General features: G+C 42.1%; 1 protein-coding gene across 6 annotated transcripts in view; it reads left to right on the forward strand.

The window, feature by feature from the left end:
- Window positions 1-17,895, forward strand: part of MDM2 (MDM2 proto-oncogene) — a 26,543-nt gene continuing 8,648 nt past the window's right edge. The window contains exons 1-8 of one of the 6 annotated variants that reach the window (XM_035544286.2): window positions 1-433; window positions 10,050-10,122; window positions 12,015-12,089; window positions 12,450-12,583; window positions 13,552-13,601; window positions 14,834-14,901; window positions 15,042-15,135; window positions 17,697-17,854. In XM_035544286.2, coding sequence (XP_035400179.1) covers window positions 282-433; window positions 10,050-10,122; window positions 12,015-12,089; window positions 12,450-12,583; window positions 13,552-13,601; window positions 14,834-14,901; window positions 15,042-15,135; window positions 17,697-17,854 — 804 coding nt within the window. In that variant the 5' untranslated portion in view covers window positions 1-281. Of the gene's footprint in view, window positions 434-9,431; window positions 9,466-9,761; window positions 9,917-10,049; window positions 10,123-12,014; window positions 12,090-12,449; window positions 12,584-13,551; window positions 13,602-14,833; window positions 14,902-15,041; window positions 15,136-17,693; window positions 17,855-17,895 lie in introns of those variants that run through there. The other 5 variants (XM_035544287.2, XM_035544289.2, XM_035544290.2 and 2 more) reach the window with 5 other exon arrangements.

The following is a 17,895-nucleotide window of genomic DNA, read 5'->3' on the forward strand; positions in this document are numbered from 1 at the left end:
TTACCGTCAGAGCTCGCAGCCAGCAGTGAGGAGAGGAAGAGAGGAGTGGGACCTCTCTCTTTGGCGGAATCAGGAACAGAGTAAGAGATGCCCAAGTCGATGGTTCTCTGCAGCTATACCTATGCTCCATCTTGTACGAAAGAGGAGATGAGATACTGTGGCATCTCCTGCACTGAGAGTTAAAAAGTTAAAGAGTTCCAGATCAGGATAGGCAAAGTATCTGCCGAAAGGGATGGTCTGTGTTCTACCAATCCTCCTTCAGTAGAAGTTAGAGAAAACAAATGTTCTCAGGAATCTTCTTGAAACCATGTTGTGGTGCTGAGAGCCAGAAGACCTGTGCTCTCAAGTATCACCGCACTGCGTTTCTGGGTATGCCTGCAGAAGGCTTGCTTTGCTCGAGCAAGGAAACTGCAGCCTGTCTTCTGACAGCCAGGTAAGTCATGATGCAGCACTGTCTTACAGACAGTAAAGGTGGATTTGGGATCCTCTCAAAATGGATTTGCATTCCTCTCAAAATGTTCTGCCATGCTGTTTCCTCTCTGGCCTTGGCTCATATCTGAACCACATGGTTTTAAGATAAGTGAGGTGGGTCAAAAGTCAAAACGCGGTGCCTGCATATCTCACCGGGTACACAGGAAAGGCAGAAGAAACTGCCAAGAAAAGCTCACAGAATCAAAGCTACCACAGCTAAAAGAATGGTGTGGGTGATCTACTTGGGGGTTAACGTGGATGTTGTGAAACCAGCTGAATGAAAGAATGCCCCAAAGTCCATGGACTTGCTTTCTGTGGTGGCAAGAGATAATGGAGATATTAAATCTTTAACGGAACTAAGCAGAGCACAAAGCAAACACTTGGCATGACTTTTTCATCTGCAATCAGAGTTTGTGTCCTGCTTTTCCAGTGGCATCAATGGGTTTGTGAAATTTTTCTTCGTTTATTTCATAGAGCCTTTCTTTGCATATTTAAGATGGAAAAAAAAAAATCTCCACCAGATGGCAGAATCACTGACAAAACCCTCACTGACAAACCTTACAAAGCCAGCATAGTCTAAGGCTGAGTGAGGCAAGGTTTGTAAACCGAGTAATGTCTGTCAGACCAACTAATGTAGCCAGGGGAGGTGGCAGAAAACCAAGATTAATGACCTACGTATCCTTCAAAAGTTTATATACCAGCTGGATTGGCACAACCTCTCCTCTGCAAACCTCGCCTTGCTGATTAAGATGGTTGATGTTATCCTCCTCTGTATTGCCCACCTGTTACTTAGAAAGAGGTTTCAATTTGTAGGGCAGCAGGGGTAAGGGATTCCCCTTCATTTCCTGTTCCATATTTAGTCTGAAAAAAAAAAAAAAAAAAAAGCACTTATTCAAGTTTCTGTAGCGCAGCTGGACCCATCAGAGTCCTCCTTGGGATAAAACATGCTGGAAACCGGTACCAGGGGACTTTCAGATGGGAGCTGTGAAAAACTAAAACTCTACAGTAAAGCAAGAAAGGCAGGGTGTCAAATATACAGATATTAAAATGCTATTAAAGAAGTAAACCTTCCAGCTATATGCTTCTGTATTGATCCACTTCTAGAAAACTTTTTTACACAGAACTATAGAAAAATTAAGACACGTAAGAGTATTTGCAGAACACCTTCCAAGAACTTTATATGAAACTTTTTTTCATATGTTTAGAGACTGTATATTTTGAATAGACTATGGAAATACTAACAAAATCTGAAAGGAGGGGAGAAGGAGACAAAGAATATGCAGGTATGAGAAGAAAAGACACCAAAGGAAGCAAGTGGAGAAATTAAGAGGTATATGTAAAAGAGCACATGAACTCCAGAATGCCAAAATTCCACTGTTAGTTTCTCACTGCAGCTTTGAGAGTGGCAAATGTATATAAGAGCCTTCCCCGTGATTCAGGAGAAGTCTGTGACTGTCATGTTCCAGGGCTTCATCACCCAAGTTGGCACAAGCGGATTAATCATCAAGGCTGTTGTAACTGATGCAGAACTGCCTGCAGCATCCCTTTGGGTCTCAAAATCCCTCCCAGGAACACCCAGCTATCTTCTCAGCCAGCTCAAGTACCTGTGCTTAGCTCCTTGCACCTGGCCTTATAAGTCTTCCCCAGAAAAAGTTCTGGTTTTTTTTTTCTCTGTGGTTACTTGTAATTGAAAGAGAAATAATTTTTGCAGAGAACCCCAAGATCTTTAGAGACATTTGCATGTTCTGTTAAAGCAGAGAAGTGTTTCCTGCTTTGTTCTCCCTTTACAGTCCTGGTCTGTTAATTCTCGGAGGTGAGGTTTAGTCTCTACTTCGCAGGCCCTTTCTTACCAGGTGTTTGAATAGGAAAAAGGATCTCTGAGATGTATTGTGAGTAGCTGTAGAATGGGAAATTGATAGGGTTGATACACGGGTGGAGCCTAAATGCTGGAGGCTAAGTAGGTGCCTTCTGTGTTTGTGGTTTGTTTGTTGTGTTTTTTTTTGGTTGGTTGGTTGGTTGTTTTTTTTTTAGGCAAGTAGCCTTTGTGGGAACAAGGGACAAACTGTCAGGACCAATGGAAGGAAGAGGTCCCAAACAGGGACATTAAGAACATAAGTGAATAAACATTTTTCATCACATCCTTAACATTCATTAATATAAATACATCACATTGATAAGGTACTTAGACAATCCTGGCCAGTGGAGAGCAAGATGACTAGCTATGTCCTTTGTGGACGCCTAAGTACAGAAAAGTCATGCATGTGGCTGCAGGAAATAAACCACATGATCACCCGTAAATAAAAGCAAAAGACTCAAGTTCAAAGAGATTTCAGAAATATAAATCTTCTTTGCTAGAACAAGAAATCTGGGAAAGGGTCACTCAGGATGGAATTATAACGTGTGGCCCACTTCAACTGTATGGTAATTAGGCTGTTTGAATGTTAGGCCGGTTGAAGAAGAATATCTGTATAAATCTTACGTAACTCCCCTTCAGATCTCTTTTAATTAGAACAGTAATACACTACTGGGAACATAATAATAAATAAAACTTTACTGCATATTCATTAAGCTATGCAAACTTAAAGATTAGAAAACTTCAGGAAGACTGCCTCTCCAGTATTCCGTTTTCTGTGTAAAGCTCAATGTGCCTGAGGTACAAAGCACCGTCTCACGGACTACTTTGCCAGCTAGGTAAAGGAAAACCTTGGTACAAGGTTTTCAGTAGCTGTCTGGGATTCATTGCTGCATTCATTTTGTACTCTTCCAGCTTGTCATTCCTATATTTACACACACTGGCCCTTGATCTAAAAAGCCTGCCTTTTTCTTCTATGTCTTTCCTATAAGATAGCTTCTCAAACAGACCAAATACAGCCACCACTTTGAAGTGAAAAGGGAAAGAACATGGAATAATCACTGTCTGGAAAAAGAGTTGCACAGTGATTTATGTTTGCATGTTGACAAAGAGCAGTGCTGTATGTGCAAACTCACTATTAGAAGTCCATAGATCGTCATCTTCTTGGTTTGGGTCTCAGCTGGAGTTCAGGTTGATTTTCTGACTGTGATTCAGGATGCTTCAGGACGTCTGTGAAAGTCAGAGTTTCCTAATTTCACCAGATAGACAAAACATCACTCAGTGAAGTCCGTAACACTATAGTCACTGAAAAATGATAGATCTAGCACAGATATAGCTCCCCTCCTACTAAAACTGCACCACTTCTCTCTCATATATTATGCTGATGTTACTACTCCAGTCCAGAGAGAACCTCTAGGTTCCTGTAGTGTGAATGTGTTCCTTACTTAGATGTGGTTGTTTCATGTCTGTGGTAAAGCAAGTGTTAATTCCATGGCAGACAACTGGACACTATAAAAAAACTTCTTGTCTTGCTTGGCAGCAAGTTGTTAGTTGCATGCCAGCAACTAGATGGTGAGGTGACATTTTATCAAGATCCACCTGAATCAAGGGAGGGCATACAGATAAAGAAAAATGCAGAGCTGATAGCCAGGAAAGCAATGCAGCTCTTCAGAAGGATGACTTAGCCAGGTACAGCTGTTTATTTCAGGAGCTATGTGCATCCATGCCTGGTTTGGAGGAGACCTAATCTCAAGGCAACTCTGAGGAAACTCATCTTCTCAACAAATCCATTTCCAAAGTGGGCTTTGGAATACACGTTCAAGGTTCTGAATGTAGCCTGTTTGTGATGGCAGGGGGCTCTTGGTGTGAAATTACTCAAATAACCTTCAAGATTTCAAGTTGAGGCTACCCCAGATACTGGTAAAGCCTCTAGTAACCGCTCCAAACTACTTGCCTAACTACTAGGATTGTTGTTTTACTCTTTGTTAAAAGCTGTGTTGGCAAAGCTGTGCTTTCAAAAGCAGAGATCGATTTGATACCAGTAAAAAGGTGACTTTGTAATTTATAAGCCACATCAATCATGTCAGCAAAAGGAAAATGCTGAGGCTTTTTCAGGAACAGGCAGTTCTTTCTGTGTAAAGTAAAAGCATATACCAGTCAATAAAACTGCATCAACCAAACATTAAACTGTGGAGCTGACCACAATAAAGTCATAAAGTCTGCAAGGGAGGGCATTTATAGTAACTTTATGGTGGGGAAAAAAACAAAAGAAACACAAAAAAGACTATTATTTCTTATATAACAGGCAGTTAGAAAGCAAGAATGGGAGCATGCAGGAGAGATGTGGAGAAATGGGTTGGCAAGGCTGGGACAATTCTAGGAGCTACATGACCAGACACAGAACGGGTCTGAGTTAGGAAGCTGCTTGTGCGATGTAACACCCTGCTGGGTGCTGGTGTTAGTAACAAACAGTTCAAATCACAGCCAGGCAGTTAGAATTCGTTTTTATCTTCCCCTCCCCTAACCCAAACTGCAGCCTGACTCCAGCAGGCCTGACCTCATCACCAGCTGCAGTTCTGTCCCTCTCTGTCCTTCTGTCCGTATAAGGCATCCTGAGCAGGCAGTGCTTGGACTGCACGCTGTGCTTGCTCGCAGCCTCTAATAGAGCTAGGTTCTCCCTGAACACATTTCAGACTGTGAATCCATTTCAGGCTCTCCCCGGGAGCTTCTGGAAGACATCTGTCTGTCACTTGAGTCCCATGTGCACGCCACACACCCTTCTGGGCGACTCCCTTGAACAGAAATGTGTTTTGTGCTAAGTACATTTGAATGACAATTTAACACTGAATTAAAGAAACAGTTCTAAACTGAACTGGTGTCATCCTAATTTGCTTAAAGGAGGCAGATGACCATTGTTAAAAAAGGCTTTCTTTGATCTAATTACATGCCATCAAGTACTCCTCCAGGAGGAGAGATCACAGGATTATTCAATCTTCACAGCTACAGATTAGTAGAGCAGGAAATGGTCTCAACCTAGCCACATACTTCACCCCTGCTTAACAGCAGTAGGAGAAAACCAGAGTTTCTTCACTCAGTGATATTTGTCACCAAAGCTTTCGGGAATCAGAAGAACCTTTTTCTGAGCTTTTTTCCTTCTCTATTCTTTAGAATCACTCCACAAGCTTCTTTCAAAAGCGAGGACTGAACAGAAATATAGAGGGAAAAAAAAAAAACCACACACAAAACCAACTTTCATTCTATGTTAGATTTTGAGCACTTCTAAGCAGAAAGTCAAGATAATAGTCTTGTATTTTTGCCACTATTGTTTCATTTAATTTTGCTTCTGGCTGACTGAGCTGCTACCAAATAGGAATCAGATTTGGGCAGACAGACAGACACTAGTGTCTCCCAGATGCATGAAGGAATGTGTATGTCAAGTAAACAAAAGAAGAAAAAAAACATCTGTCTTCTGATGTGGGATTGGTCCAGCTCCAGGTGTTTCTGAAGCTGCTTGCCCTTAACACTTCAGAAGAGCAGTGCTTACCTGAAGAAGCTTGTGAACAGCTGTTAGAGAAACATTTTGTTTGAGACCATCTTTGGCAGCCCACCTACATTTTTCAAAATAAAGAAGGTTGAATGTGGCACAGCAGCAAACAAAAGTTTAACAGCAAAGTAGAAGCCAGCGTTCCCTGTTAAACAGCTGCAAGAGCGCTGAATGTGGTCTTTGGGTTCTCACCACTGCCAAGCCCTGCTCTTTATTTCCACTTGGCATTAGTTTGATCGAAATTGCCCCAAGGAAGGCTTCATCCCCTTTTTGTTTAATAGAATTTGGTTTACAGTATGAGGTTTCTGGTGATACTGACAGACCTCTCCGTTGGGATAGGTCTTAGCTTATGAAGAAGAATTCAGGTAAGTTCTCTGAAGCAGACTTTCTATCAAGTGTGTTCTTTCTTACAGAAGAGAACAGGAAGGTCACGGAAGAAAAAACTCTGTCCCTGATCCTTACACAGAAGTGTGCCAACCCATTGCAGGGCACGTGAGGTCGTGGCTGGAGCAGACGGGCCTGGCCACAGGCCTCATTAAGCCACACAGGCCCCAGCTGCACCGCAGCCCACTTTTCCCTCCATCCTGTTATCTCGCTGTGCCTGACAGTCTGTAACCGGGCTGATCACAGCTTTGTCACACTGATAGAGATACAGCCTGAGGCTTAAGGAAGGGTCCGCCAGCACAGCCTGTGGCCCCAGAGGCTGTTTTGGTTTTGCCCTGGGAGCAGTGGATAGACTGCACGTGAGGTTAACCCGCCTGATAGCCAAGCACCACAAGAGAGACTGGAAATCAGAACTGAAAACCCTGGCCACCTATGTCTTTGATCATCTTATGGGAACTTTGGACAATTTCATGCAAACTAAGAAAGAGTAAGAGGGACGTATTGGGGAAAAAAAAAAAAAAGGGGGTGGTGACCAAAATCTGAAACTGAAGCTTTTTTATGACCCATCTGTTCATTTGAGTTGGGCATCCCTGCAGCACAGCAACCCATCTTTCTTCTGGGATACGTGCCTATAGGTAGAACAGATCCAGCTTGGAGAAATAATTTAAATCAAAAGCATTAAACAATGAAATGTCTGCAGTTAGAACCTGATTTTATATTAATATGGATCTCATATACTACATAAGTTAACAATGGTGTAAGGTGGGTATCTCCAGAGAAGGTAGATGGACTACATGTGCTCCAGATATTTTCTGTAATAGAAATAAATGCACAGAGGTTGAAAACCTACTAAGTTATAGTGATGTCTCCTTTTCTTTTTAGGACCTTGAAGCAGTGAGGAAGTCAGCTCTTGTAACTATACAGGCTTATTACCCTTCAAGTAAAACCTCTAATTATGCTTGTCCAGAATTATCAAGCATAAGGAAATAATTGTGCATGTTGATGAAATACCACGCGCTGTCTTAGTGAGAAATGGGACAAAAGTGGTGTAGTACTTCACGTCAGAAAACATCCCCCTATCTTTAGCAAAGCACAGACAGCATATTTTACCTACTAGCTGCCTCCTCTTACTTGAGATTAGTCTGGCTGAGAAAAGAGATAAGATTGTCCTTGAGGAGACAGAAAAATTCTAGACAGAAAAATTCTAAACAGAAACTGTTCTTTTTTTTTTTTCTCTCTCTTAGCAATTAATGAAATGGCAAGGGAAGTTATTCTTTAAAGAATCACAATCTAATCACAAATTCATTGGTCACAAGATGCTTGTTGGCTAAGATGCTTGTTGGCTGAGAAGTGGAAAAAATAAAGTAATAGCAACCAGTTTAGTATTGGACTATATTAACGTAGAAAACTTAGTGATAATTTAAAAAGCACCTTTATATCCACACAGCCTGAGTAAAATAATACCATCTTTAAGACAAAATGTTCAATAATGTGATATATTTTCAGAAGAACTAGATGAATACTCTATTTGTTTTACTTCAGTTCAGTAACATGCATTTTGTATGGGAATACAGTTTGTGTGCCACATCAGAACAAGTTTGAGCATTGATAAGGTTCAGTGTTAGATCTACTGACCACTGCCATTAAGTTCAAACCTCTTGCATTTTTGTGTAGAAGTAATTTCTAAAGATCAAGCTAGCTAAGGATCTCAGTGATTTGTGTGCTGGATGGAAATAAGCAGATACCTAACTTTGCCAATGGCAAGACATTCCACTTAAAGCAGATGTCTGTTTGTCTTGAACGTCTGGTGCTAACAGAAGGTAAGCACACTCTGTGGAATTGGTGCAGCTTCTCCGCTGCCCATCAGTAGACCTTGAGCTTTACACTCTACAGAGATAACAAGCTCATCTTGAAAATCCATCATCACACAAGTATCTCAATTTAAACCGTTACTGGAATTTTTACAAGGTGACATTCTTGCTGAAAATCTGTCTTTGGCCAAAGGACAAGTCCAGGCAGCTATCCACTGCTTGTTTGGGCAAGTTAGTTGTCATGGAAAATCAGCATTATTGAGTTGTGGCAGTGCTCTCTCTGCTATAGCTTATCTTCACACGCAATTTGCAGCACTCCTGTTCCTTAACAAATCTTTTCACTATTCAAATATAAGTTTGAAATGTCATCATGAGCAAAGAATAAAGCTGAGAATTAGAAAAGGGAATCAGGCTGAAAACTAACCATTGTATAGTTGAAGTGTAGCAACGAATGAGTACCTGTCAAAATAACATTCTCCTAACTACCCTACATTTAACAGAAATTTGAAATTACAGAGTTGGGAGATGGCAGGAATATAGTTCATGTTGTCCATTTCTCTTTGGATGTAAAGCTTTTTGCTGCTTTCCTAAATATTGGTGAAAACAACAACAAAAGAACAAATGAGCATTGCAATCGAATTGGTATCCAAAGGTGTCAGCCTATTCGCCAGGTGAGCAACACTTGACATTTTTGCCACTGAATTTACGTGGTCTATAAGCAAGCTTCCACCTTTTGGAGAGAAGTTGACATAATGAGGCCTTCTCTCATACGCACATGCTGCAGCTGGATTTACAAAAGCACAAGGTTAAATCAGAGGTCTCAAGGCTGTTTATACCAAAACAAAACAAAACGTGATGCTTCAGAACCGGCAGGCACGGCAGAGCTGCTGGTGGTGTCTGAGGTGAGGTTGGCGAGATAACCAACACCTGCCTGCAACTTTTAGCGATTTTTAGTGGAGGTGAGGCTCTGTAGGGGAAATTCAGACTCTTTGGGGCTTGCTATTAGCAACAAGCTCCGTCTCCTTGGTGCTTCAGTGCCACAACACGTTTTGTTTACCGCAACCCCACGGCTTCAGGGAGCGGCCGTCACCCTGACCACTGTCGCGAGGGGTTACGAGGGACGACAGCAAAGAAGAGACGGGGGCGAGAAAAACAAAAAAGGGCCCCGGTCCCCGCTCTGCCTCCCTCCTTCCCACAGCCGCCGCTGCCGGAGGCGTCCCCCGCGGCCTGAGGCGGCGCGGCCGTTGCCCCGCGGCCATTAGGGGGCGCTGCAGACGCCAGCGCGCCGGGCAGGGCAGGGCGACCGAAATGGCGGCGCGGGGCGCGCAGCGCGCCCAGGCCCCGTAGGGCCGCCGGTTTCTCCGCCCGCCGCGGGCCGTGCAGCGGAGCGGGCGCGGCTGGCGGTGCGTGGGGGGACCGGGGCGGGGGCTGGGGGGCCGCGGGGCCGTTCGGGGCTTGCTGGGGAGTATGGGGGGGGGGGGGTGAGACGAGCTCCGCGGCTCCCACCCGCGGGAAGAGGGGGGGAAAGAGGGCGGCGGGGCCGGGCCGGGGTGGGGATGTGGATGTGGGCGAGGGGGGCGCGGAGCGGCGGCTGCGTCCCGGGGCCGCCTCCCCCCCTCCTGCTGCCGCTGCTGGCGGCCGCCGTGAGTCAGCGGCGCCCGCCCCCCGCCGTGACTCGGCAGCGCCGCCGGTCATGCTCAGGCATGTCGGGCCGCGGCCGGCGGCGGAGCTAAGCCCCGACTTGCCTGCGCTCGGCGGCGCTATTTAAAGCCCGGCACGGCACGGCTCGGTTAGGCACGGCTCGGCTCGGTTCGGCACGGCTGCCCGGCGCCGGGCTTGGCCGAGGGCGGCGAGGTGAGCGGGCATCGGCGGGGCGGCGGAGCGCGCGCAGCCCGGCGGCCATTTGGTGGTGGTGGTGCGTGTGGGGGGGAAGCGGGGCTGTAGCGCCGCGTTACATGTGCTGGGGTTGTTCTCCCCCTAACTGCAGGCAAATGTGCAACACCAAGATGTCCGCCCTCACGGATGGCGCTGCTGTCACCGCCTCGGAGCAGGAGGCCCTGGTCAGTACCTCGGGTGGACGCGTGAGTGCTTCGTGGTCTCTCTGTGCGGGGTTTTGCCCTGTCAGTGCAGGAGGCCGGCCTTGCTCGGGCTGCGAGGCGTGCAGGAACGCCAGGTGAAGGTGGGCTCTCCTCTGTCTCGGGGTTGTGAAAGCAGATCTTTCTCATCCGCGGAGCTGAAGATGGTGCTTCAGGTCTAGGCTCTGTTTCCTGGAGACCCTTGGCGTTCAGGCTGCTTGCTTTCAAGGATCGTGTAGTCCTGTTTGATCTTGATAAGAATCCTGTGGTGAAACGGTTCCTAAGCTGTGGAAGATGATCCGCAGTGCAAGACATACAGTGTTAGTGAAATAATCTCGGTACAACTGGAGTTGTTTTTTTTTAAATCTGGCATTTTCACTTTCTGTTGTACCGGACTTCATAAGGAAGTTTTAGTAGGAGTCTTTGTTTGTGTTCGTGGCTTTGCATATTCAGGCTTTTTCACAGCAAGGTGACAGTTAGGCAGTCCTGGCTGTGCCCTTTCACAAGGATGGAAGTGGCTGCAACTTTGTTAAACATTGCAGTGTGGACGATGACAGCTTAACTCATTCTGTTCTTGTAGAAGGTTAAAGCCTAAAAATGTAGACTGATAGCAGAACTTAAAAAAAAAAAATCCAAATAACAGAACAACAGTGTTCAGAGGGGGTTTTGTTGTTTGTTGTTTTTTTTTGTGTGTGTGTGTGTATGTGGTTGTTTTATGGTTTTTTTGTTTGTTTGTTTGTTCTTTTTTAAAGTCATAGTAGGATGCTACCTAGTCTGCTGTCACATCTGCATGGGAGCAGAACCCTGCAGGTGTTGGGGAGGGAGGGCTTGGGGTAACGTCATCCCAGCTGACAGATCGAGTTGTGGATTCAGAGATCTGAAACTGCATTGCATTCCTATCCTAGCTGTATTTACTAGTTTAATAAGTTAGTGTTTGCTTCCTTTATGAAACTGCAGTATGTCCTGCATGCTGTAAATAGCTGTAGCATTTAGGAAGGGAGTGAATAGACATGAAACATAGTCCACATTTGTTTTTCGTTTAAGTATAATTCTTGCGACTAATCTCTTGCTAATGCACTAAAATGTACTGTTAGTTATAATGCATATTTGAAATGGAGTATAGGAAAGTTTCCCCTCCTTCCTTAAGCATTTATTCTTTGCCTTGTATCTTATTCATGTTTTCCTGTAAGAAAGAAATTATAAAAATGTCTTATGATAGCTAAATATTAGTCTGTCATTAGAATGGTTTTGCTATGGTTAAAGGGGTGGTAGTAGTATTGCACCCAGAACCATCAGACAGTGGTTACACAGGCATTTTGTTTGCAGTTGTGACATCCCCTGCAGCTTGTTCTCATCTCCTGCATTGTACTGGCACAGCTGTTCATGGAACAGTGCAAAAAAAAAAAAAAAAAAAAGCAGGGGAGGGAGAGGAACATTTCCTCCCTCTGCCTCAGAACTCTGGCTGTTCATAGACTGGCTGCAGAAATAACTGCTGGCACGGCATGTGGATGGGAGGGCAGAGGGCAATGTACAAGTAGGATCGATTGAAATACAATGGAAAGGACAGGGTCAGCTTATCCCAACTAAGAAAACTGTAAGGGGTAGAGCCAGCTGGCCAGTGTGAAACCATAGATAGCCCCATAAACTGTCCCAGGAACCAGAGTCCTGCTTTGTCTCTTGCACTCTGGACCTGACAGTCGTAAAGGTCTTAAGTTTAACTTTGCAAAGCCAAAACCTTGGGAGTGGATAGATTATCACTTAGTTGTGTCTTTTTTTATACGAGGTTAACACAGAGGGAGGAAACTAATCTGTATAAATAATGCTTTGTTTGGTGAACAGTTGCTGCAGACTGTTTTTCTTTTTTCATCCTCACATAGGTGAAACCAAAGCCACTGTTGTTGAAGCTGTTGAAGTTAGCTGGTGCGGAAAAAGACACTTTTACTATGAAGGAGGTGAGAACTTTTATTCAATAAAGGTAGATGACAGTAAATACAGGGAGATTCTTCTTCTGTTTTGGGTGAATGGGAGGTAGTGAGTTTCACAAAAGGTGGTGAGACAGGATATTTTTTGAGTTCTGCTAACTCCTTAGGTAGTGTTCAGCAAGTTTCTCACTACATAAAGAAAGGCTTTTGTCTGTCCTTAGAATAACATAGTACTGGGGGAATAATAAAAATTGCAGCTCAAAGGGAGTTCTAATCAATTAGTGTGAGAGGAATAAATCTCAATTAATTTAATGTTTCCCCTTGTATTTGAACTTGAAACAGCAAAACTTGTGTATGTGCTAATGTCTGTGTATGTGATTTCTTTTACAGGTAATATTCTATCTTGGACAATATATTATGTCTAAACAATTATATGATGAAAAAGAGCAACACATTGTGCACTGTGCAAATGATCTCCTTGGGGATTTATTTGGAGTAACAAGCTTTTCAGTAAAAGAACACAGGTAAAATTGAATTCTTTTCTGAGAGTCTGATTGTGAAATAAATAATGGAGAACATAATTTGTATGGCCTTTTATTAATTCTTTATATCTTGGAAGATGGTAAGTTCTTTCTTATGATTACTTCCCACCTGATCTAGTCTTTTTCTGTGAAATAATGTCTGTCTGTGTCTATAACCAAGAAATCTCCAAAGTTCCACAAACTGGAAAGGGTTACTGTAGCCTCAAACCATCCCAAGGTGAAATGGGAAAATTCTCTTCTGTAATGTAACAGCTACAAAGGGATTGCAGAAACAGTTAAGGCTTTTGACTTGATGTATGGAGGCAATGCAGGTATACAAGTTAAGAGTGGAAAACTGTAGTACATAATCACAGTATGTTCTCCTGTTGAGAAATCATACCTCACTCCAGCACAAAGCTTCAGTATTTTAACATTTATTTTGAATAAATTGTCTTGCTGCAGAGTCTCTATGTACAGTCTTCTGAATCCTAACGTAAATCACAGTTGTGCTGTGTGGTTGCTTTGCAAGACTCTGTACAGATTGTCAGAAGTTCCAGGAAGAGTAATTTTGAATCATTGTTAGATTAGAAATAGATGCTGATTGTTAGGAGCTCGTTGTCGAAAGGATTATGACTCTTCTCCCAGAGTTTTCTGACTCTGAGTGAATTTAAAAAAATAATGCTGTTTTGACTCTATTGAGATGGATAAAATCTCTTCCCTTTCTTCAGAAAGGGAGAGGGGATCTGCTTGTTTTGAAGAGCAAAACAACAATGCTGAAAAAAACTTCAAGTCAGAATAACTGTTTTCCACATTTGTCATAGAAACTGGCTCACTTTTTTGGGCAGTCTCCAGTTATCACAATAAAAGTTAATGCTAACCAGAACAGCTCTCCAGCTAATAAATGTGCAACATATGTATGAATTCTGCAACCTAACTTGCAACATCTCTTTTTTTCTTTATCCCCAACTAAGGAGGGTATATTCGATGATTTGCAGAAACCTGGTAGCAATCAATCAACAAGGTAAGCCAGTTTGGGAAATAGTAGTAGGGAAAATACTACTGATGTTAATGCATCTCGCATGTAGCGATCAGATAACATCTGTCTCTCAATAATTAGCTGTTTAACTTTACACATTAGTGTCTGGAGTGATCGCAAATAATGGTGAATTAAAGCACAACACTGTGTTTTTTCTGGAAAGAAAACTGATTCTGAGCAGCATTTTGGTAATTTTGTGGGATTTGAACTGGAACAAGCATAATCAAAACTGAACACAAACAAGACTCAATTGAAAAATTGCTTGTATTTCTTCCAGATAAAGCTTCTTATGTTGTTGAAGGCTTTAATACCAAAAATGGGCTTCTTGAACTTGTGCCAACAATGGAATCAGTTCAAATGCTTTCTTTTCTTTCTGTTAGTGTCCTGGTTTTATTTGCAAAACTGAATCTGACTTATATTTAGAACTGATCACACTCAGATACACTGCCAGTACTGAGTCCTCTTTAAGAGGTCTACGTGGTTTTTAAGAAGTGGTAACTTTGCTGCAGTATAAATGCTCAATATAGCTGTAATTTTTGACTGATGTAAGGAGTGAACCAGAAGTTAACTAATGTGTGCTGTTTTGTAAGTTAGTTTCTGAATCCATAGTAAGAGATATCCTTTGGTTTTGATTCTTTCTGGAGGTACGTCTTTTGAATGGCTGTCTTCATTACCCCTTATTGTTATGGTAGCAAACTTAAATTTATCTTTTTTTTTTTTTTCTTGGAAGATAATTGATTAATTTAGTGTCCATCTGTTAGTCAGGAGATACAATTAACAACACTCAATTTTTCTTCCATTGAGTGTCTTTTGAATTTAATGTTCCCATTAAATGATAATTAGTAAAATATACTCTATAGAAGTGTAAAAATACTTCCATGTATATTATTTCATACCTGCACAATCACAGCTAATGCACAACTTTCATTTGGAGGCATTTATAATAGAATTCAGAGGTACTTGGCTATTGAGATTCCTTCCTCGTCCCCATTTTCCCACTTTCATAATATTACAGCAGAAGTGCTGCGCAAACTTGGAAAGCAAGGGAGCGGTGTTGCGTTTTCAGTTGTCACAGAATGTCTGGTTTGTAAGTTCTGATCAGAACTTTGTAAATGCTGGGTGCAGTTGACTTCTCCCTGTTACTTTTGCTATAATATTTTTGAGCTTGAAGTTGACTTTTTCTGCTGTGCTAAAGTGTGGTTTTGTTTTGTTTTCAGACTGTACACTTGCTGACACACCTGAGGTTGATGCCAGATTTCAGCTTGAGAAAGAAAATGTTTTAAAGGTAATCTTTCAATGTTTTACATTCTGAGATGTAAATTCTGTTTCATTTCTATAGTGTCAATGGCTTGGATGCAGTTAGAGTAATTCTAGCCTTTTATCTCATTTTCATATTTGGGCTTTTTCATTACTTCTGTTAATCAGGAATCCATGCAAGAGTTAGAAGAGAAGCAGACTTCATCAAACGTGACTTCCCGACCAACATCATCATCTAGGAGGAGAACACACAGCGAATCCGGTATGTGCAGATCAACGATGCAGAGCTTTCAATGTCACGGACACTTAGGAAACAAGCACATTCTGTTACCTCACTGACTTGGAAAGATGCTAACAAACACTATCTATGTTCCTCTGCATATCTAAAACAAAATCTTCAGTCTGGAAGAAGTACAGGATTGCTTGCATTGCTCCAGTGTCATGTTACAGTTTGGATTTTGGGAACTGTTAGTAAGATGATAGAATAATTTGTTCCAGGGATCTGTTCAACTTGTTCACGTTAGCAGGACGTAATCCATTGTGCTGTCTTCATGATGAGAACACTTCTATTTGTACTGATGTTTTCAAATGTGTTTCAAGTCCCTGTGTAGATAGTCGCAACATTTTACATTTTGTTTGCCCTCTGAAAGCAGTTTTCATTGGATTTCAGATGGTGATACGGACTTGAAAAGTCCAATAGTAATACCAGATTATTTTGGATGTTCTTTAAGCACTTTGTAAAAAGTCTGGCCACTTAAGCATTGCATTTGTCTCCAGTTCCTCTTTATTATGGTTATTTAATAATCACTGGCAAATACATTTTCAAAGCATGGAGTGTTTCTTCTGAGAATTGGCAAATAGCAAGTTGGTCAGCATAAACCTGTATAGCATTAAGTTGCTCAATGGATGCGTTCTCTATACAGTTCAACTTGAACGCTATTTCAGATTCCTTATGGTAGTTTGTTTCTTTGCTCACTTTCATTACCTCATGACTTGACACCTGTACTTAACCTGGGCAGCGATAACCTTCTGTCATTGCATAGATGCTTCTTTTTTTTTTCTTTATTTTTTTTTCAGTTGCTTGGGAACATTTTAAAGTTCCTCAGCATTTATGTAGTATTTTTTTCTGTGTTCATCATAGACCACTGTTTTTATTAGCCAGTCCAAAAACTGTGCTGTTTTGCTGAGCAGTTTGCACTAAATTAAAAGAACATTTAATGTTGTAACAAAAACTGGTGAAGGGATGGAAAGCTGCAGTTAAGCATCATAACCTGTAATATTTAGGCATGACCCAGAGCACGTAAGGTCCTGTGTTGTGCTTACTTATTGTAGGTTTGATTATTAACTCGTGTCTTTGCATCCATTTATTAGTTTGTTACAACCTTAAAAGTTCTTTTAATATAGTGTTTTTATATACACTTTTTTTCTAATTTATAGGAAATCTTCCTTTTAAGCCACTATTCTTGTTAAATTATGATGGTAGCGGCTCCTTTGGAGCCGCTTATATAGTGTATAGAAACCTTGTGGTGGTACAGTATCAGTACAGCATGGAGCCATGACAACTAAATGAGGACAACGATGGACAGGAGCAACCCTTGGGCCTTGGGGGCTCCAAATGTGGTGGGGCTCTCAGGGCGGAAAAAGAAAAGAGAGGGGCTGAAGAAGCACCAAGGGAAAGTAAGAGAAGTCTCAAAGTATGTACAAGTGTTTTGTTCTCTTTTCTTTTACGATGAAAGATTCAAGGCGTGGAGACTGGTGGATTGGCAGTGTGTTTTGCAAGGCCAGGGCAAAGCTGGGCAAGGAAGGGTGTACGCAGAGGGCGCCTGTAGGGGGCAGCAGGCCCGTACTGAGGTCTGTTGAACCACGTTGTCAGTCCTCTTGGGGAACTTTCACTCCACTGCACATACATACTGACTTTGCAATGCCTTTTTAAGAAAATTGTTTGATATCAAACACACCAAAAGGCAGTGGAGCTGAATTTTGACTTACCTACCCCTAAAATGCTGTCCCCCTACTGCTTATGCTGCTCTAGATTGTTGTATCAAAGCATGATACATTAAAAAAGCATTGCTTTTTGGCCTTCAAACTAAGCATATATAATAAGCACAGCTTAAAGCAATGTTTTCATGGTTCAGTTTTTATGCTGTGTGTTAGCTTTGAAGATTTTCTTGCTCATGTGTTGTCAAAATCATTCACATAATGTTTTGTTTCAAAAATTCCAACGAGTAAATACAGTTGCATATAGTGCAGCTATTAATTGATGGATTTGCTGAGGTATCTGAAACTTGAACCTGAACGTGCCTTGCCTAGCTCGAGGTCCTTCTTATACATTTGACATGGGAGCAAGTTGCTCATCTCTGTCCAAATTCTGGGACGGGCTAGCAAGCCCCCTGAAAGTGTCTTTCTGTCATATGACTGTAGGGGGAGCTCCTACAATTAAAATCTTAACTCCATTCCTTAAAGTCAGTAGGGATTTAATGTGTATCATGTGTGAATTGGGGTAAAAATGCTTCAAAATTTGCAGTAACTCTATTTCCTGCATGTGGAGACTGCCATTTACAAGCTGTACAGATGGGACAAGTGGGGAAAGACAGCTTCCGAATTGCTATTTTCAGGAATGTTTCACACCTCGTGTTTCTCAGTGTTATTGTCGTCTTTCGTTTGTTTTTGGTGCCTTCTTCTATAAAATAATACTGGATAACTTTATATTTCTTCGATTGCTACATAAGTATATTGTATTTTAAGCTGCTGTTAAGAACATTCGAAACTGCACATTGCATAGATATTTTTGGAGTAATAAAAATTCTTGAATATGCCCAGAAGAAAATTCTTCAGATGATCCGCATGCTGACAGAAGAAAACGACACAAGTCAGACAGCATTTCGTTGACATTTGATGAAAGTCTCTCATGGTGTGTAGTCAGTGGGCTGTGCCGTGAAAGAAGCAATAGCAGTGATTCAACAGATTCTCTTTCCATTCCTGTAAGTCAAAACATATTTTTTTGCGGCATACATTTTTAAGT

Source organism: Cygnus atratus, chromosome 1 (assembly GCF_013377495.2).
Source record: "Cygnus atratus isolate AKBS03 ecotype Queensland, Australia chromosome 1, CAtr_DNAZoo_HiC_assembly, whole genome shotgun sequence".
Lineage (NCBI taxonomy): Eukaryota > Metazoa > Chordata > Aves > Anseriformes > Anatidae > Cygnus > Cygnus atratus.